At 41.5% G+C, this 22,582-nt stretch overlaps 1 protein-coding gene across 4 annotated transcripts in view; it reads left to right on the forward strand.

The window, feature by feature from the left end:
- Positions 1-22,582, forward strand: part of vmp1 (vacuole membrane protein 1) — a 191,284-nt gene that overhangs the window by 80,464 nt on the left and 88,238 nt on the right. For all 4 annotated transcript variants that reach the window (XM_078548215.1, XM_078548217.1, XM_078548216.1 and 1 more), the window contains one exon: positions 6,300-6,464. In XM_078548215.1, the coding sequence (XP_078404341.1) occupies positions 6,300-6,464 (165 nt within the window). The remainder of the gene's footprint in view (positions 1-6,299; positions 6,465-22,582) is intronic.

A 22,582-nucleotide genomic window follows, 5' to 3' on the forward strand; every position in this document is an offset into this window, starting at 1 on the left:
TTCGAGTCGGTATGACTCTTCATCAGAATTCTAATGCTTGTTTTTATAGAGAGAGGATTATGTAATTGAATGAAATGTTTGGTGTTATAAGGGATAATGTAGATGAAGGAATAAATGTAGCAAATGGGTTTTTCTATGAATGGGAGTCTTTTGTTAAAGAAAGACTGCAACAGACACTTGGAGCTTTACTTAATCTCAGCATGGGTCCTGAGGTCTGCCCATGGTGGACACTGGGTGAGTCGGCATGGTAGGTATAAGGGCAAAGGTGGGGGGCATGGGTTGGCACAGTAAGTTGTCATATGGACTATGAAGGGCCATGGGAGTGGGTGAGAGCATAGGTTGGCCTGGAGCATGGGGGGGGTGCAAAGGTTGACATGGAAAATGTGAGGGGCCATGAGGGTGGGAAAAGGGGGCCTAGGTTGGCATGGAGAGTATGAAAGGCCAGGAGGCATGTTAGCATGGAGGGGCGGGTGAGTGGTGGGGTAGGTAGTGTCATGATGTGGCAAGGATTAGCATGGACGGGGCATGGGGAGTGTGTGGGGTGAGGCCTGGTTTTTTTATTTTTAAAAAACTGATACAATGCCAGTGCACTGAGGTAGGCTTTCCGCCCAGCCCATCTCCGCACTCTGCCACACTCGTTCCGGGGTTGACCAGCCCAACTTCCAGAGAACCCCACCATCCCGGAATGAGAGAGAGAGAACTGAAAAAGCAGAGACATTATGTTAAACTTGTAGAGAATCTTGATTACCCCATTCTTGGTGTAACCTGTACAGTTCTGACCTCTATATTATGAAAATGATTATAGAGGCATTGAAGAAGGTGGAAATAAAGATTCACGAGCATGATACCAGAACTGAGAGGATATACTTACAGAAAAAGCCGAACAGGCTGAGTGTTGATCTGATCGAAGTCTTTAAGATGATGAATGAGTTTGAAAGAGTAGATGTAGAGAAAACCTCCCCGTTCATGGAGTACACAACTAAGGGCCATAAATACAAATAATAAATCCAAGAGGGAATTCGGGGAAAACTCCTTTAACCCAAAGAATGGTTAGTGTGTGGAATATGCTACCACGTGGACATTGAGACGTATAGCATAGATATGTTTAAGAGGAAGCTAGGAAAGCACTTGAAGGGAAAAAGGAATAGAAGGGTATGATAGGGTTAGATGACAATTGATGGGAGGAAGCTTGTGTGGAGCACAAATGCTGACATGAACAAGTTGGGCCAAATGGCCTGTTTCTGTGTAATTCTATGTAAGTTTCTCATGAACTCTTTTGAGCAAAAACAGGCATTTTATGTACAGTGAGGTCTCACAAACACCAATGAAATAATTTCATGTTTTTGGCCATGTTCATTAGGATGAAATGTTACTCGAGCCACCAGGAAATTGTTCCTCTTTAAATAGTATTGTGTTACTTAATGACCATCTGAAGCACCAGAACAAGCAGAAAGGACTTTGGTTTAGCATCTTGTTGATGGACAGACACCCAAATATATCGTATGTACCCAGTACTGTAAGGGAGGGTTGGCTTAGTTTACCTCAAGCCCTGAGGTGGGCTTGAATGCTTAGTTTTCTGAATGAAAAGCAAAAGCACTAAACTGAGCCAAACTAAGACTAGATTGTAAAAATTTGGCACTGAAGCCATTGTTTTTTGTAGGATAAGCGGGGGCTAAAGGGAGAAAACGATTATTAGATTCAATACCTTGGACACAGCATTTGTTGGTATAAGTTTCTACAGTTGGTAAAATATATTGCTTCTGTAGATGATCTATAGTTCTTTTAACAAGCTACAGTTCAGAAGTTTAGTTACATTTTTCCACAGAAACAACTTGTCATGTATAATCTTCAGACTTGTTCCAGACAGAAGTATGAGAGCCATGAGTGCTTGGGGCTTTGGAACTGTCCTTGATGAGAAAAATGTTTGTCTCTTTAAAAGTTGCCAATAAATGATCTAACAAATCTAAAATGTAAATATTGGCTACATTTATTTTCCAAAGGGGGAGTATTGAGATGACTGAGCTGTCCAGAGGAAGATTCTAAGCAGGGGGGTGATGTGGTTGACCACCATTTTTGTGCTGTGTTGATGTCTGCCCTCTCTGGTAGACAGTTTTGATGCTTGGTTAAAGAGAATGGCCAAGGACTAAAATATTTTAAATATCTTGAAAACAAATTTATTCTAAACCCTATACAAAAATTAAATCAGGGTTGATAGAGAAGAGAAATTCTTTAAATTAAGTTGTCTTGCACTTTGGACTGTATCCAGATTGAGAAGGTTTGAAGAAGATTGAACTGTTAAAATAGCTCTACAAGTATGTAAGGAAGATATAATAATTCCCATAATGTTATCGGAATTTATTGTAAAATACAATAATAGTGGGATGTGTCTATGTATGTGTGTGACTTAATTGAATTGGTCTGGGTGCTTTGATCTAAGAAGAGAAGTTAGGTTTGAAATGTTAATTTGTTAAACATGGGGAAGTTTAAAATCCTAGGTGTCAAGAGAACATTTGCATTTTTAAATAAACCAGACTACATTGTTTTCAAAGGAGGGGTGAAATTTGTCACCTAGCCAGGTGAAGTTTAGAAACAGTGTGATTATTTTTCCCGAAGATTATTGGGAAAACTTAGTGCTATTAGAGGGTTTTATTTTCAGGGAGATAAAGTCCAAAGACATAGTGAAACAATGGGTATTCGCATTCAAAGAGGAAGATGTGTATAAAGAAAAGACTGTAAGGGAAGGCATTTTTAAGACCTTACAAGTGTGTGAAAAGCCTTCAGCATCTATGCCTTGAGCTGCTGTCCTCAAAGGACTGAAGTTAAGAAAACTCACTTGGAATTCGACTTGTTCAGGGTATCATGTTTCTTTGTCTGGGTCTTTTAAAATCTATATCTCTTCCTGTTGCCTTAACAAAAGTGCAACTGGGAGTTAGATTGATTAGGGGACTTAGAAGTTATCATCGTAGTAATTTGTAGATCTATGTAAGTATTTAAAATCATTTCTCTCCTTAATAAATGTTAATCTAGTTTTATAAAAACCTATAAGATCACATTGGTGGTCTTATTACTACTGAATTCAAGGTACACATCTTGAAATTTATAAAATTGAAAATTAGTTGTGACAGTTATTTCAAATTTCTCCCTGGGATTTGAACAGCTCAGCATGTACCATTGACTGTGTCATAACAACTCACACTGGAGTTGGTTATTGGCCCACTCTTGAAAGTGTCACAAGGTGGCTTGCTTTTTTTAATCGCCCATCCTCTGTGCATGGGAGGTGGGATACATGGAATTTGCCAATTCCCTTACATAATTTTGGCTAAAATAAAGGACTCCATTTGTGGTTACTGCTTGTGAATGAACATCTAAGCAGTTGTGTTTTTTGTGGGGGAGGTGTGGGATGTGACAGTTGTCACATTTTGTTTTGGCAGCCCATCTCTTTGAGCTCCCTCAAAGCCAGTTTTAACTGTCTCTTTAGCCTGAAGGAGAGTGGCGCAGTTTAGTCGCTGTCCTGCATAGGTGATAGAATATAATCTCTAAACATCAGGGTGAACACACCTTCAGCATGACGTACTGGACAATTGCTGACAATATGTCAGTACTTTGTGTATGCACAGTGGCTAGACATATGCAACAAACTGCATATGGTATTTTGCATCTACAGTTTGGTTCCTCACTTTATGCAGGACAGTGACTAAACTTCGCCACTCTCCTTCAGACTAAAGAGACAGTGTTAAAAGTGGCTTTGGGGAAGCTCCGAGATGGGCTGTCAAAACAAAAGTGACAAATTAATTGTTACCTGCCTCACCATCCTCCACAAAAATACAGTTGCGTGGATCTTCATTCACAAGCGGTAACCACTATGTATAAACTTGTGCATTTACTTTAGATTGACAACCAGTGTAGTTGTTTTTGAAATCTGTACATAATAAGGCCAGCATTGCTTTCAATACCAAATTCAGGCAGAGATGTGAAATCCATGTTAGGGGCAGCATGCACGGTTAAATACTGTTAACTTTTAATATTGCTAATAATAACTAGGTTTTTGAGTTTTGTCTGTTAATGTACTAATTAATGCATTTGCAGTCCTGGTCATTATGTCTACTTTGCTAAGTTGGCAGCACTCCTTTCCTGAGTCAGAAGGTTCTGGGTACAAGCCTCATTCCAACAACTTGAGCACACAATTGGCTGAGAGGTGTTATATATACAGATGTTGAATGAGGCGTACTGAGGCCCTGTCTGCTGCTTCAAGTGGATATAAAGGTTGCCATGGTGTTGTTTGAAGCGGAAGCTGTTCTTCGAATATGTTGGCCAACATTCTTCTCTTAGCTAATACTGCCAAACTACATTTTCTAGTTATTAATTTATTTACTATTTATGGATCATGTGCCCAAATTGACTACTCCGATATGTCTAATGATGACTGAATTACCGAAAAGACATTGATTTGGGACATTCTTGGGATATAATGAGGTGTAAGATAAATGAAAGTTTGTTTGTTCTTGCTGTTTTTCAGCTTCCTCCAAAAGTAGACATTTATTTAGTGAAGTGGCTTTTTAATAAGTATAGTTTAAAGTACAACTAATTGCCAAAAAAGGGGAGGGGGATCCCCATGGATTGCAGCTCATATATAACATTGCATTAAGTACATCAAGTCAAACAGAAAATAATTCACCAGGTATCTATATTTTGCAGAATGACTTATTTATAAAAATATGCTGCTCTCTTGAGGAGGAAATTTGGCAGCGAATATAGTCTTGTTTGCTGAGCATTTAAAAAAAAAATATATATATAATTAAGCATCATTATAGGCCTTACATATAATAAGAATGAATGGGAAGATTTCATGCACTCGCTTCCTCATCATCGTGCTGCTTGGGTTAGCATGAATGCTGCCTGTTGTTATGACAAGTCCCTGGGCGAGGTCTCCCCAATTTATGGTCCTGGACGAGATACCCCAAATTGTTAACTTCCCGAATGGGACCCCAATTTTGTTATGCTCCCGGGTGGGGAGGAATGAGCTGGCTCCCCTTCTTTATTTAACCCCCTTGGTTGGTTGCAACAAGGTTAATTTAAAAAAGGACCCCTTCCCTCGTGGATACGTTTTCCCAGTCCAAATGTATTTATGTTTTAGAAGGAGCTAATTTAACCAGGCTTTCTTGAGTCAAAGAGTAAGTTTATTAGATACTAAAAACACGAGAAAAATAATAAAAACGCAACACATATTCACACAGATCAGAAATAAGAAGTTGAGCCTGAAACTTTGTTAAAGAAGATGTATGAATCAGTCCTTGGCTTGTCCATTAGGAGTAGATGGCGAATCGTTATAGCCATTAAGTTGGGTGATTCTAGTAGACTGACTTAGGCAGTTGAGCAGATGATTTGGAGACACTTGGTTCTGCAGGTGAGCTGGAGGAGCTGTCCGATTCATTTTTGACTGTGGCTTTGCTGACTTGTGACTTGCCTCCAGCAACAGAGAGAGAGAGAGATCCATTTTTACCTGCAAGCTGCAGGGATGCCTGGTTGTATTGTTCTGCTGTGACCCTCATAGTATATACTAGAACACAGATCAAGTTTACAGCTGGCTTTTAAACCTATTTCTTTGTGCATTTCTGGAAGAGAAAAAACAAACATATCTTTCGCCCAGAATCTGCTTTCTTTCAACTTGGATAATTTTCACATTGAGATATCACTCAACAGGAGATGGTTTCTGCTGAGATGTGGTAACCAGTCTCCATTGTCTCCACAACCACAGGAGATTAAAGTTCAGTGTTTTGCATCGCATCTCTTCCTTTCAAGTGTTTCTATCTGAAGTTGGCCTTGACACCTTTTAGGTGCGACATTCCATGGTCTCTTTGCACTAGTTGGTCAAGTATAATCCACGTTGGAATTTTCCAGAAAGTGGTAACTTTACAGTCTCAGCCAGCTTTTGCTGGTAGATTTTTTTTTTTTTGAAAACACATATCTTACTTAAAAAGTTCAATATGTCCGAAAGTAATTTGGGGCTGTGACCCACTGTCATGATACTGTTTTCTTTTCCCCCCTCCTCTTTGTATCACACTCCTGCCCACACTGATGATGACCCAGCTGAGATCAGAAACTTGTCTGTGATAAATTAATGTATTTATAGTGTTTTAAGGATCCCTCTTGGGGTTAAACATCTAACCATTCTAAAGGGTGATCAGTTTTCCTAAAGAATAAAGCTGATAAAGTTTAGCAGATTATAGAAATTCTTAAAGTAATGGATTGAAGAGCTGTTCCCAAGTAATAAAACTTTATTTCTTGTGCATTATCTTCAGGGTCCACATATCGCTTCAGTGACATTGGCTGCTTATGAATGTAACTCTGTGAATTTCCCAGAACCTCCGTACCCAGATAAAATAATCTGTCCTGATGAGAAGCTGGAAGAGACCATCTCTCTATGGGCCATTATCTCCAAAGTCAGGCTGGAGGCCTGCATGTGGGTAAGATTCCCATCATTTAAATTGTTTGTCAATCGTATTTGTATCTTGTACCAGAGTGTGATGTTAACACAACATGTACATGGCTCTAACATTTGACGAATTTTAGGACTCCTCCAAAGAATTTTCCACACAGTCCCTTAGTCTCTAGGTTTTCGCCCTTTATATGCAGTTTGATCTCAGCTGAAGTTGTGGTCAAGGCACTACAAGCGTGCTCTGTACCCTGAATAAGGCACGGGAGATTGGCCAGGCTCCTGCCATGCTATCCAGCAAAGCCTGCATGCATAAAGCCATTGAAAACTGGATTAAATTTGTCTTGTAGTCAAATGCATATCTGATGGTCCCACTCTAAGCTCAAACACAAAGAATGGCCACTTGGGTGAGGTACTCTAGAAAGGACTTGGAAGAGGGGGGAAAACTGGTAGAAAAGAGAGGAAATGGGGGAAAAAAATGACCATTATCTCATTCATTGTTTCTATTGTTCGAGGTGCAGTTGACAATCTCCAGTACATTGTCTAAGTGAGCATTCTTTGAGTATAATTCTAAACATTTAACCATAGTGGCTACCACAACGGAGGCTGTTCCTGTCCATGCGTATGTATTTTATTCCCCTTAATCAGGGAAGGTATTAACTCTAGCTGACATTTAAAAAAAAATTTTCCTTCCCTGTTCGAAGTGGAATGAGATTTAATGCCCATCAGCTCCACTGAGATCGGTTAACTCTGCATAGACTGTAGATCAAACTTGGACCTGACTTTTCTGTATGGTTCAGGACCATGTGCAATGCATATACCCACTCATAAAGCAGGAGCTTAGAACTTCACACTGTTCCTAATTGTCTGAAATTGTGTCAGACACTAGCAGATAAAAGAAGGATGAGATTAGTTGTAAGCAGCTATAGGGCTACACTGTGCCAGAAATCTGACTCAATATTGACTGTTTGAGTAATAAGTACAAAATTTTTGCATCTTTTCTGTTCATGTCCAAATTAATAGTGACTACAACTGCAGGAAGTGTCACCTGCTGCAGAAACTTGAGTTCCGGGTTGCACACCTTGACCGGTGGCTGGAGTCACAGTGGTGCATCCGCAAAGCTGAGGATTATGTGGATAGCACGTTTAGAGAGGTAGTCACAATGCAGCTAAGAGGTACACAGGCAGAGAGGGAATGGGTGACCGCCAGAGTACCTAAGAGAAACAGGCTGGTAGTACAGGAATCCCCTGAGGCTATCTTGTCCTCTAACTGCTTTTCCATTTTGGATACTGGTGAGTGAAATTGTCCCCCAGAGGACAATAGCAAGAGCTAAGTTCATGGCATTACTGGTGGATCAGCTGCACAGGAGGGGAGGAGGAAGAGTGGAAGTGCTATAGTGGTAGAGAATTCCATAGTTAGAGAAGCGGAGAGGCGTTTCTGCGGCCAAGAAACATGACTCCAGGATGATATGTTGCCTCCCTGATGTCAGGGTCAATGATGCCATAGTGCAGCTGCAGGGCATTCTTTTGGAGGAAAGCAAAGAGCCAAAGATTGTGGTCCACATTTGGACCAATGACAGGCAGGAAAAGGGATGAGGTCCTGAAAGCAGATTTTAGGGAGTTAGGAAGGAAATTGAAAAGCAGGACCTCCAGAGCAGATGACTCCCAATGCTATGTGCTAGTGAGCATAAGAATAGGAAGATTCAGCAGTTCAATACGTGGCTGGAGAAATGGAGTAAGAGGGAGGGCTTTAGACTTATGAGGCATTGGGACCAGTTCTGGGGCAGGTGGGACCTGTACAAGAAGGACGATTTACAGCTTAACAGGACTGGGACTAATGTCCTCACAGGGATGTTTGCTTGTGCTGTTGGGGAGGGTTTAAACTAGATTGGCAGGGGGATGGGAACCTGAGGGGGAATTCAGAGAGGAGAGGAGAAAAACTGGCAGTGGGAAGTAGAGAAGTATTAACTGATGAGTATATATCAAAGTAATATCAAGGTAAATAGAATACTTAGAGAGTTTGATAGAACTAGAGTGGGCTATAGTAAATCATTAGATGGGGTCAGAGCAAGGGGGTAAGTTTAAAAAGCTTAAATCAGGATTAATGTGCATGTATGTGAATGCACGGAGCGTGGCTAATAAGACTGGTGAACTACAGGAACAGGTTGACAAATGGAACTATGATATTATTGCTATAACAGGGACCTGGTTCAAAGAAGGGCAGGACTGGGCATTAAATATTCCTGGGTACAAGGTATTTAGGAGATACAGGAAAGGAAGGAAAGGAGTGGGGGGATGGCAGTATTGATTAAAGATGGTATTACAGAACTGGAAAGAGGATGGTCCAGAGGGGTTGAAGATGGAATATCTCTGTCTAGAGGTAAGGAATGAAAAAGGCGCAATAACATTGATCGGTGTAGTATATAGACGACCAACTAATGGAAGGGATGTAGAGAAAGAAATTAGAGGTGCAAGAATTATAGAGTAATTATAATGGGGACATCAATTATCCAAATAGAGACTGGGATAGGACTAGTGCAAAGTGATGAGAAGGGTGAGAGTTCCTGGTGTGTGATCAAGATAATCTTCTGCAGCAGTATGTTTCTGGCCCAATGAGAGGGCAGGCACTGTTGGACCTGGTCCTGGGGAATGAGTTGGCCCAAGTGGACCAAATAACAGTGAAAGAGCATTTAGGGGACAATGACCATTGTATCATAAGATTTAGGTTGGCAATGGAGAAGGACAAGGAGCAATCCAGAGCAGGGATAATTAAGTGGGAGAAAGCCAACTCCGATGGGATGAGAATACATCTGAGTTGAGTGAGTTGGCGAAAAAGACGGTGGCTGAACAATGGGCTACCTTCAAAGAGATAGTATTGCAAGCAATGTCAAGGTATATTCTCTTGAAGGGGAAAAGTAGGACAAATAAATCTAGAACACCCTGGATGACGAGAGCAAAAGAGGTGAAGATGAAAAGGAAGAAGTACACGTATGACAGATTTCAGGTAGAAAATACAATGGGGGATCAGGCTGAATATAAAAGGACCAGAGGGGAAGTGAAAAACTAATCACAAAAGTAAGGCGGGAGCATGAAAAGAGACTAGCAGCTAACACAAGGGAATCCCAAGGTCTTCTATAAGCATGTAAATAATAAAAGGGTGGTAAAAGAAAGGGTAGGGCTAATTAGGGATTAAAAAAAGAGACTTGCATGTGGAGGCAGGAGAAGTAGCGGAGGTATTAAATGAATACTTTACACCCCTCTTTACAAAGGAAGAGGATGTTATCCAGGCTGAGATGAGAGAGGAGGTAACTGCTACACTCGAGGAATTTACAATTGAGAAGGAGGAGGTGTTAGAAAGGCAATCTTTATTTATAAGTGGGATGCATCTAAGGATACTAAGGGAAGTGAGTGGAAATTTAGGAGGCACTGGTGATAATCTTCAATTCAGCCTGAGGGTTGGAGAATTGCGAATGTTACATCCTTGTTCAAATAAGAGTGCAAGGATAATACTGGCAACTACAGACCAATCAGTTTGACATCAGTGGTAGGGAAACCTCTGGAAATTATTGTTCAGGGCAAAGTCAATAGTCACTTAGACAGGTGCGGGGTAATTAAGGAAAGCCAGCATGGATTCATTAAGGGAAAATCATGTTTAACTAACTTTTTGGAGTTTTTTGAGGTGGTAACAGAGAAAGTTGATGAGGGCGATGCTGTTGATGTGGTGTATATGGATTTTCAAAAGGCATTTGATACAGTGATACACAACAGACTTGAGTAAAATTCTAGCTCATGGAATAAAAGGGAAAGTAAGCTCTTGGGTAAGAAATTGGCTGAGTGGCCGGAAACAGAGTAGTGATAAATGGTTGTTTTTCAGATTGGAGGAAGGTTTGTAGTGGAATTCCTCAGGGGTCAGTGTTGGCACCCTTGCTGCTCTTGATTATATATTAATGACCTAGGTGTGCAGGGCGTGATTCAAAATTTGCGGATGATACGAAGATTGGAAGTGTTGTTAACTGTGATGAGGACCATCTTGAACTTCAAAAGGTCATAGGCAAATTGGAGGATTGGGCAGACAAATGGCAGATGAAGTCAGTGCAGAGAAATGTGAGGTGACTCATTTTGGCAGGAAGAATGTGGAGAGACAGTATAAAAGGAGAAACTCTAAAGGAGGTGCAGGGACAAATGGACCTTGGTGTATATGTACATAAGTCATTGTAGGTGGTGGGGCATGTTGAGAGAGCAGTTAATAAAGCATATGGAATCCTAGGTTTTGTTAATAGGGTCATTGAGTACACAAGTAATGAAGTGATGTTGAACTTGTGTAAGGCACCAGTTAGGCCTCATATGGAGTACTGTGTCTAGCTCTTGGTGCCATACTTTTGGAAGGATGTGAAGGCATTGGAGAGAGCACAGAGAAGATTCACAAGAATGATTCCAGGGATAAAGAACTGTAGCCCTAGGGATAGATTGGAGAGGTTGGGTATGTTTTCCTTGGAAAAAAGAAGGCTCAGAAAAGACTTGACAGAGGTATTCAAAATCCTGAGGCGTATGGGCAGGGTAAATAGTCAGAAACTGTTCTCCCTCAAGAGTACATCAAGAACTGGAGGGCACAGATTCAAAATAATGGGCAAAAGGAGTAGAAGTGACGTGTGAAAAAATTTTTGCACCCAGAGGGTGGTTGGAGTCTGGATCCAGCTTCCTGAAAGGGTGGTGGAGGAAGGTTCAACTGAGGTATTCAAAAGGGAATTGGATTGCTATCTGAAAAAATGTGCAAGGTTACAGGGATAAGGCAGGGGAATGGGATTTGGTAGATTGAAGTGCTGACTCAATGGGCTGAATGGCCTCCTTCTGCCTTGTAAAGATTCTGATTCTGTGAGATCAAGAGTTTGATTCCTTAAGTGTGTGATCATTATCCTTAATGAATTAATCCGGCCAATTACTGTCCCATCTGTCTACTGTCAATCATCAGCAAAGTGATAGTATTGTCATTGACATATTCCATCAAGCAGCACTTTCTTAGCAATAACTTGTTTACCGATACTCAGTTTGGTTCCGCCAGGACCACTCAACCTCAGATTACAGCCTTGGCCCAAACGTTAACAAAAGAACTAAATTCCGGAAGTGAAGTGAGAGTTACTGCCATTGACATCAAGATAGCACTTGACCGAGTGTGACATCAAGGAGTCCTTGCAGAATTGAAGTCAATGGTAATCAGTTGTAGAGGGGGTGTGGGAGGCTTCCACTTGTTGAAGTCATACCTAGCACAAAAGAAGGTGATTGTGGTTGTTGGAGGCCAGTCATCTCAATCCCAGGACATCGCTGCAGGAGTTCCTCAAGGTAAGACTGATAGGGTGGTAATTGGTTGGTTTGAGTTTGTCCTGCTTTTTGTGGACAGGACTTACCTGGACAATTTTCCACATTGTTGGGTACATGCCAGTGTTGTGGCTGTGCTGGACAGCTTGACTAAGGGAATGCTGGTCCTGGAGCAAGCATCTTCAGAAGTACACCTGGGATGTTGTGAGGGCCTTTAGCCTTTGCTGTACCCAGTGCATGCGGCTGTTTCTTAATGTCATGTGGAGTGAATCGAATTAGCTGAAGACTGGTATCTGTAATGATGGGGATCTCAGGAGGAGGCTGAGATGGGTCATCCACTTGGCACTTCTGGCTGAAGGTGTTTGCAAATACGAACATATGAATTAGGAGCAGAAATAGACCACTTTGCCCCTCGAGCCTGCTCTGCCATTCAATAAGATCATGGCTGACCTGATTTTCAACTCCTCTTCCTGCCTACCACTGATAACCTTTCGTCCTCTTGCTTATCAAGAATCTATCTACCTCCACTTTAAAGATATTCAAGGATTCTGCTTCAGCCACCCTTTTGAGGAAGAGAATTCCAAAGTTTCACAACCCTTAGAAAAAATTTCACCTCATCTATCCTAAATGGGTGACCCCTTATTTTGAAACAGTGACCCCGAGTTCTAGATTCTCCCAAAAGAAGAAATATCCTTTCCACACACCCTGTCAAGTTCCCTCAGGATCTTATATGTTTCAATCAAGTCGCCTCTTACTATTCTAAACTCCAAAAGATACAAACCTAGCCTGTCTAGCCTTTCCTCATAACCTGCCCATTCCAGGTATTAATCTAGTAAACTTTCTCTGACCACCTCATGCATTTACATCTTTCCTTAAATAAAGAGACCAATACTGTACACAGTACTTCAAATGTGGTCACACCAATGCCTTGTATAACATCCATATCTTTTATATAAATTGTAAAGATTTGAGGCCCCAGCATTGATCCCTGTGGCACACTACTCGTCATGTCCAGAAAATGAGCCATTTATGCCTACTCTGTTTCCTGTTAGCTAGTCAATCTTCTATTCATGCCAATATGTTACCCCCTATACCATGAGCTTTTATTTTCCGTAATAACCTTTGATGAGGCACCTTATCTGAAAATCTAAGTGCAGTACATCAACCGGATCCCCTTTATCCACAGCATATGTTACTTCTTCAAAGAACTCCAGAAAATTGGTTAAACATGATTTCCCTTTAACAAAGCCATTTTGACTGTGCCTGATTACCTTGAATTTATCTAAGTGCCCTGTTATAACCTCTTTAATAATAGCTTCTAACATCTTCCCTATGACTGATGTTAAGCTAGCTGGCCTATAGTTTCCTGCTTTCTGTCTTCCTTTTTGAGTAAAGTTATTAGTTATTAGCTAATGTGATAAATGCTTTAATCTTACCTTTCGTATAGACATGGATGGGCGTATTTTGAAGCTCCCTCCAATGAGTTATTTAATTGTCCACTGATGACTGGGTGTGGCAGGACTGTAGAGCTTTGATTCATTAAGTGATTGTTTTGCTCTGTCTATGCTGATTTTGCTGGTTAGCATGCTTGTATTCCTATGTTGGCACCTCATTTTTAGGTATGCTTGATGCTGCTCCTGGCATGTTTTTCTGCACTCTTCATTGAACCAAGTTTTATCCTCTGGCTTGATCGTAATGGTAGAGTGAGGGATATGCTGAGCAATGAGGTTATAGATTGTGTTGAATACAATTCCGATGCTGCTGATAGGCCACAGCACCTCATGGATATCCAGTTTTGTGCTGCTGGATCAGTCCTGAATCTATTCCATTTAGCACAGTGGTAGTACCACACAACAAAATGAAGGATACCTCAGCACGAAGAAGGGACTTCGTCTGCACAAGGACTGTGTGTGATCACTCCCACCAATACTGTCATATACAGAAGCATCTGTAACAGGTAGATTGGTCAGGGTGAGATCAAGATGGGTTTTTCTCTTGTTGGTTCTCTCACCAGCTGCCTCAGGCTTAGCCTGGTAGACATATTCTTCAGGACTCAGCCAGCTTGGTCAGTAGCGATACTGCTGAGCTACTCATGGTGATGTACATTGAAGTCCCCCACCCAGAGTACATTCTGTGCCCTTGCTACCTTCAGTGCTTCTTTCAAGTGGTGCTCGATGTTGAGAACTCCCAGGTCCAGTCCCTCCTGACTGTATAGCACTGTGCTGCTATTTCTGGTGGGTTTGGCCTGCTGGCAGAACTGGACATACCGAGGGATGGTATTAGAGGAGTCTAAGATATTGGCTGTAAGGTATGATTTGGTGAGAATGACTGCCAGTCTATTGCTTGACAGGACTCTGGCACAGCTTTCCCGACATTGGCACAATCCCCAGGTATTAGTGAGGAGGACTTTACAGGGTTGAGTGGGCAGGGTGTGTCTTTGTTGTTTCCAGTGTCTTGTAGTGGGTTGTGAATATGTACATAAAAGATTTCCTACTGAATTTGAAGTCCCCTCCCATCTACCACCATAATTTGTCATTGTTTTCTTAGCAAAATTAACTGCAAATGTGTGTGAAATGCAACCATGGTGCTAGACTGACATAACCAGGCTGATGTTTTGGTCTTTTTGTACTCTAGGGGAATCAAGGGATTTGGGGATCAGACATCAAAGTGGAATTGAGGTCAGAGATCTTACTGAATGGTAGAGCAGGTTCAAGACATGGCCTACTGGTGCTCCAATTTCTTATTTTCTTAGGTTCATAGCATGCACTTTGTGTGCTGTACATGTCTTGCTGAAGTTGCATGTTTAGATCCAGCCTTTTGGTGGGTAAAGAAATGGAGACTATGCAGGTTGCTTTTTTTCTATATAAAGGGCCAACTTCCAACAAGTCCCTATGTGCAGCCTTTTTTTTTATTACAGCAATGCCAATCCTTTCACACCTAGTTAGACACAACAAAGACCGCTGTGTGCCATTATGGTTTTTTAAAAAATTCTTTCACGGCACATGGGTGTCACTAGCTAGGCCAGCGTTTGTTGCCCATCCCTCATTGCCTTGAGAATGTGGTGGTGAGTTGCCCTCATGAACTGCTGCAGTCCATGTGGCTTAGGTACAGTCAGTGCTGTTAGGGAGGGAGCTCCAGGATTTTACCCGATGACAGTGAAAGAATGGTGATATAGTTCCAAGTCAGAATGTTGTGTGGCTTGGAGGGGAACTTGCAGGTGGTGGTGTTCCCTTGCACCTACTGCCCCTCTCTTCTATGTGGTGGAGGTTGCGGTTTTGGAATTTGCTGTCAAAGGAGCCTTGGTGAATTACAGTAGTGTTTCTTGTAGATAATACATACTGCTGCCACTGTACGTTGGTGGTGGAGGGAATGAATGTTTAAGGTGGTGGATGGGGTGCCAATCAAGTGGGCTGCCTCGTCCTGAATGATGTCGAGCTTCTTGAGTGTTGTTGGAGCTGCACTCATCCAGGCAAGTGGAGAGTATTCTATCATACTCCTGCTTTGTAGATGGTGGATAGGCTTTGGGGAGTCAGGGGGTGAGTCCTCTCTGCAGAATTTCCAGCTTCTGACCTCTTCTTGTAGCCACAGTATTTATATGACAGGTCAATTCAGTTTCTGGTCAATGGGAGCCCCCAGGATGTTGATAGTGGGGGATTCAGCGATGCTAATGCCAATGAATGTCATGGGGAGATGGTTGGATTCTCTTTTGTTGGAAATGGTCCTTGCTTGGCAATTATGTGGCATGAATGTAACTTGCCACTTAACAGCCGAAGCTGAAGGTTGTTCAGGTCTTGCTGCATATGGGCATGGACTGCTTCAGTATCTGAGAAGTAGTGAATGGTATTGAACATTGTGCAGTCATCAGCAAAAATCCCTACTTTTGACCTTACGATGGAGTGAAGCTCATTGATGAAGCAGCTGAAGATGGTTGGCCTAGGGCACACCCTGAGGAGCTCCTGCAGTGATATTCTGGGACCAAGATGATTGATCTCCAACAACCATAACCATCTTCCTTTGTACTAGGTGTGACTCCAACCAGTGGAGAGTTTTCCCCCTGATTCCAATTGATTTCAGTTTTGCCAGGACTCCTTGGTGCCGCATTAGGTCAAATGCTGTCTTGATGTCAATGGCTGTCACTCTCACCTCACCTCTTTGAGTTTAACCCTTCTGTCCATATTTGGACTAAGAAGGTTGTGATGAGGTCAGGAGCTGAGTAGTCCTGGTGGAACCACACTGTTAGTTCCCTAAAGATCAAGGCCAGCCAATGAAAGCAGACTCAAGTTACACTCCCAAGACATTTTTCACAAAACAAGATCACAATATTTCCCTGTGTATAATCTTCAATATCCCACCATCATAGTGCAAGCTAAGTGCTTGAGCTGCAAATGTAGACAATTTTACTTTTAATTAAAAAAAAAGAGGATTAAGTGTTGGTGATTCTCAAACATGAAGTTTGTAAACTGTAAATAATTGTCGGTTGCAATTAGCCTGCCTTTATTTCTTTTTTGTGTGCTGAATTTAGTGATGTTCAGAATAAGGGCAGCTCTCTTTTACTGGTTTTTCTCTTGATATACAGATTTTAAAAATAAATGAGGTCTAATCTTTCTCCCCACTGCTTTTTTCTCCAGTTTTACACTAAAAATAAAACTCAGGTTTTTAAATTGGAAATAGAAACTTGACCTAATGGCCCTTAATAATTCCCTTCCAGTGAAACAGTGTTGACCAAGATGGCAGAACCAGCTGTAGTACAGTACCAGTACATTCATATCATCTATTTGTTTCTTTTACCTCTACTTCAAACCTCCAAACTAGATATGTTTAAACAGAGTTTCCTTTCAAGTCCAAACTGTCACAGCTGAACTAAAATTTGCTAAGGGTTTAAGTTTGAGTGGAAAGATTCAATGTACCTTTTTCAAAGTGTCAGACTTCCCCTAAGGGATTTAACGTACAAGTTTGAGGAAAAATATATGCCATATACACGAGTATAATTTGCATCCCTTCCCTCAAAGATCTATGATTCCTGTACAAAATTAGGGACCACAAAGCAATATCTCTGGCTGCTAAAATTTTCACCATGTTAACTGGCATTTAGTTGGATACTGGTGACAGCTGCAGGGAGAGGAGATTTAATATCTGCAGCAGAAGCCAGGGTTGAAGTCAGAAGGAAGGGTGGTGTTTAAATATTGGGTGTTGCACAGTGGATCAACAATAGATAGGAATACACTGGTTGAATTGAAAATGACACCAGGCAACACAGTGAAAATTTTGGTGGTTACAAGTTTTCATACAGTATCCCTTAGGTTAATTGAAGGAGGAAGATCTTTGGGCTTATTCATGAGTAAATGTGGGATGTGTTTTTCCTTAACCTTAGATACTGAATCTATCAGGGGGAACTTGGAACTTTTAGAAGGGTTAGTTGAATTATTCCACTCCAATCATCTGGCAGCTCCGATGATGAGATATGTAGCTATAAAATTGCACCTGGGCGACAAGTTCTCTTGCATCTTCCAGAGAGTACCCAGTGATGCCATGTTCACCTCAGCCATCACTATTCTTGGCTGCAAGCTACAACATGCTGGTTCACCAGACTAATCCCTGGGATGACAGGATTGTTTTATGAGAAGAGACTGAGGAAACTGGGCCTGTATTCTCTAGAGTTTCGAAGAATGAGAGGCGATTTTATTGAAACTTACATAATTCTGACAGGTGTGACAAGGTAGATGTACATAGAATGCTTCCCCTGGATGGTGAGTCTAGAGCCGGGGACACAATCTTAGAATAAGGGCAGACCATTTAAGACTGAGATAGGGAGGAATTTCTTCACTAAGAGGGTGGTGAATCTTTGGAATTCTCTACCCCAGAGGGCTGTGGAAGCTCAACCATTCAGCATGTTCAAGACAGAAATTGATGGATTTCTGGATCCGAATGACATCAAGGGATATGGAGATAGTGGGGAAAAATGGTGTAGAGGTAGATGATCAGCCATGATCTTTTTGAATGGTGGAGCAGGCTTGATGGGCCGATTGCCCTAGTCCTGCTCCTATGTTCCTATGCATGTGAAAATGTATGTAGCCACAACAATTTGAACTCCTTGGTGGTTGGGGGGGTGGGTGTGGTTGGCTCAGTTGATTGGAGGGCCAGTGTGGATCAGGTTGTTGCCAACAGCATGGGTTTTGATCCCTGTTCTGGCTGGGTTGGATTCGGACCTGCCTCCTTGTGCTACCCATGGTGGAGGCTGTAGCACTGTGCGTTGGACCTGCCTTTGGCCAGAGAAGTCAAAAAGAGAAGATGATTCCATGTTCAATGCATAATTTTAGCTCCTTAAACTGTAAATCAAGGCCTAATGAAAAAATGTACACTATTTGCTTCAATTATTTTTTCAATTGTGAAATCTAAAATTCTTTGCTGGCTTTTGGTGGTGCAGTATGTTGGAGCTCCAAGTGCTACCAGCTTAATGTACAATGAGTTCATACCTTGCCTGCACTGCTGACGAAAGAAGTCAGAGGGGTGAGTAGAAGGATAAATCCAAAGAGGGGTACTTTTCCCTTACTGCAGTCATGTGCCTTTTGAAGTACAAATGGTGCCTAACCCCAGAAGGCAAGAGGAGAAAACTGTTTGGAAGCAGAGAATTTTGCTCAACAACAAAACAAATCTTTGGCTAGGCTTGTTTCTTTCCCTCTTGACAAAAGCATTCACTTCTTGTCTAAGTCTAAGAGCCCTTTCCCCATAGCTAGTTTTCTTATATTTTTAATTAGTTCTTGTGTCAAACAAGTGCTTCTTTTGCCTTTTAAACTCTGGTGTTGGTTGTGAACACGGACTTTCATTCAATTCAATGTGTAATGCATTGTAAATCTCAAATCTCTGCTTCCTGTCAGCTTATTTCGTTTATGAATTTCTGTATCTACATTTGTACTGGAAAATGTCTTTGTAAATTTGCCACACTGTAATTATACCTCCCTGCCAGTGTAGGTGCGGCTGTGCCGCCTCTTGGGAGGATTTAATTACAGTATGACAGGATTGCATAGTTTCCATTACTAATGCAGCCTAATAGAAGTATTTAAAGAAATATGACTGTGTAATGGGGATTGAATTATTTCTGCATGCCCTGTCTAATTATCCACCTGCCTTTAACACCATTTCACCTGAGGACGATACTGATTCTTGACTCCACATGTGTGCAATGCTGTAGGAGATTGACTGGTAATAATAAAAATTTGCTGGTTGAATTGAGAAGGTTTTTTATTAAAAACCAATGTTTCAACAGGAGGTATTGAAGCACTTTAATATGGGAGACATATAGAAAGTTAAACTTTGGATTTTGTTTTTAAAAAACCTGGTCTACTGGTCGTTTGCAATGAGTGCTACTGAAAATGAAGTGAGTCGGCTCCTGATCACCACAATATGCAGTTATTTACACATTGACCCTGCTCAGAATTTTTTTTTAATTTAGAAAGGAAGTGTTGAAATTAAGTTTAAAAAAAAACTTGCATTTATAGCACATCTTTCGCAACCTCAAGATATCTCAAAGCACTTTGAAGTGAATTAAATATTTTAAAGTATAGTTGCTATTGTAATAAAAGAAGCGTAACTACCAATTTGCACGCAGCATTGTCGCACAAACAGCGATGTGATAATGACAGATAATCTGTTTTTTCTTTTCAGTTGTTGATTGAGAGATCAATATTGGACAGGGCACCAGGGAGTACTCTCCTGCTCCTCTTCAAATACTGCCTGCGATCTTTGAGAGAGCAGTCGGGGCCTTGACTTAGTGGCTCAGCTGAAACAAGGCACTCTGACAGAGCAGCACCCCTCTGTACTGCACTTGAGTGTCAGCTTGGATTATGTGTTCGAGTCTCGGCAGTTAGACTTGAAACCTGAACCTTCTGACGAGAGCTATGAACGGAACCACGGCTGACTTTGTGAATGATTTAAATAGTTTGTTGAATTGAAGAATGAGGAAGTTTTTAAAAAAGTACAATTCACCAGCCTCTCAGTACAGACACCATTTAGTTGCACTTAGAAATGCTTAGGTTGCAGAAGTAATTTGAATTTTCCATTTTACAAGAAAACTCATTATTGTTTAAAGGCCAAGTTAATCTCACAATTTTACTTCACAATGAGTAAACGTCTCAGTTTTGGAAAGTTAACTACCCGTTGCTTCCTACTGAACACCTTCAATATCCTTTTTTGGTTTGAATTTGTTTAACGAATTAGTCAATGAGGTTATTTAATATTGTCAGTTGGGTCTCCCCCAGTTGCTGTTGTGCAACTTGATTCACGTGATCTCTGGGACTGTTTTAGTTTGTCTGAAGGGAGAAGAATTTTTAAAAGTATTCTTTCCCTTATTGGCACTCTTTTTCCCCCTCTCGCGATTACATGACTGGAGAGCTGAGAAGCGTCTGGTCTTGATACTCCAGCCATCGTGGGGCATCGAGCAGGCTTGCTGGACCAGCTGATCTTTCCAGCTCACCAATTTTGTATGTTTGATATCAATAGGTTTTGAGTGGACACATCCAGCTTGCACTCTACTGGTGCGATATAGTAGGTTAATTTTAATTATTCGAGCTGTGGGAGTTCAACAACAAGGTTAAACGAACAAAAAAAAGTTGCACGGCTGCAAGCCTAACCTGGCAAATGTGCCTACACTGCCTCCCCTCCATCATTGGTGGCTGCTCTTTCAGCCAGTGTGACCCCCATCCTCATGCCCTTAACCCAGCCCCTAGATTTTACCACCCCTCCCTTCCTACCTTTCTCTTTGACTGTACTTTGAGCATCTGTCACAATTTGGTGTTTCTCTTTTGCCCCCCCTCCTTGATATTCACCCATATTTTCTTCTGTCCTGTAAAGGCTGTGACATTATTTTCTGCATCTCCCTGTTTCTCCTTGTAATGCACCATAAATGCACACTTGCAAAGTGAACCATTGGAGGAGCCAAGCTTTTCACCCTTTATGGCTGTTCTCTGTTCCATGTTATTCCTGAAGCAAATACAGTTTAGCAGCAATAACCTAGCAAGGCTGCTTCTAATGCAGTTTCAAACGTAGGATTAACTTCAATTAACTGCACTCTGTAGTTTGCACTTATCCCTTGAGATAAAATTATGTTCCAGGCAGGTTGAAAAGGAACAACCTCCCTAGCTTGCAGTAATCACATGTAAATGAAAACTGAGTTGCTAGGATGCCTTCGAGGAAGTGCATTTCACAGAAATGATGATGCCTGTGGCTATTTTGAAATAATTACTCTATGCACTACAAATCCTCTCTCTAATGTAACTCCCTATGAGGATTGCAGAAGGAAGTTCTGGTACTTCCTGATAAATGTTTTGAAAAAATATAGTGCTGATTAACAAAAAAGGTTGTATTGAATTGAATCTAAGGCTTTATCTTGGCTTGTAGCCTTTTGGTAATAATCAGTACCTACTGTGCCATTTATGGAAATTTGGTTTTGTGGGTTTTTTCCCCTCTTCCTGGAGTTTCCCTGGGCCACACTCACTTTTATTGAAAGATGGGCTGGAAACCTGCTCTCAGGTGACCTAAGCTGGAAGCCAGAGCCTACCTACACCACATGGACTGCAGCGGTTCAAGAAGGTGGCTCACCACCACCACCACCACCACCTTGAAGGCAATTAGGGATGAGCAATAAACACTGGCCCAGCCAGCAACGCCCACGCCCTGTGAATTAATAAATTAAAAAGATGGTGCCTGAGCGGCCCGGTGTCTGACTTTTCAGGCTGCTGTGTGGGAGCAGCCTGAGCCCAGAGTGTCCAAGCCTGGAAATGTGTGGAGAATTAAAGGTACCTCTTTGTGTGGTGTGCTGTTGGTCTGTCATCCTGTGATCTCCTACAGCTTTGCTTTTTTAAACATGTTTTCTACTGAAATTGCACCTTGTGCAAGAGAAGATTGCAACGCACAAAACCGTTTATATCGCCTGTTTTTCCATTTCTATCATGGGTATAGATGGCTCAGAGAATGAGTACCATTGAGTTGGAATATCGATTTTTAAAATTACATCGTGTCTTAATTTTATTTAGTTAGACATAAATTGTCCACGATCAGTTGAAGACTTTTCAAAACTTATTTGTGTAAGGTGGTGATGGAATTGAGGTGGCACTTTAGAAAATCATTCTACAATGTCACCTATTGGCCAGAACCTATAATTAGGCTGTGACAGTTACCATAGGAAAGTAATGGGAAACATTGTGCCAATTTTGAATAGCAAACATTGCACAAAAACATGGGCAAAATTATGACACCAAGTGTACACCCAAGCAAAATATGCATGAATTTGTGCATGTCTTAATTGGCTGGGGAACAGTTATAATTCGAAATCGAGATTAACAATCCATTCAATAGCTTCAGCTGAAGCAGTATGAATGGTTGTAATGCCACCAGGAACGGATTTCTAATGCAGAAGTTTTAGAAAGTGGGGGTGATGGTCTGACTTGGATGGCCACACACAATGCGAGTTGTTCCTGATGTTCCACTCATGCAGCAAGTGGCCGTATCTTCCCTGGCCTGTCCTCGAGTGTTGAATTGTCAGATTTTCTGGGTAAGGTTGAAAACCTGGGACTTTTACCACTCAGGTCAGTTACCAAGTTGCAGTTGGTGAATTTTGCAGTCAACAGGAGGTGTGCCATCAAGAGGTGGGCTGTCATCAGTTTGTAGGATGTGGGGTGTGATCCAGTATGGGTTACGGGATTAAGGCCTATCTTGGGCAAAATGTAAGCCACTCGCAAAAGAACACTGATGGGAATGTGGAACTAGTCACCCTGTAAGAAACCCATTTTGTGACAAGTCCACCATCAAGCACACATTCCCAGATACCAAGTCGATGGCAAGC

Source organism: Cetorhinus maximus, chromosome 9 (assembly GCF_964194155.1).
Source record: "Cetorhinus maximus chromosome 9, sCetMax3.hap1.1, whole genome shotgun sequence".
NCBI lineage: Eukaryota > Metazoa > Chordata > Chondrichthyes > Lamniformes > Cetorhinidae > Cetorhinus > Cetorhinus maximus.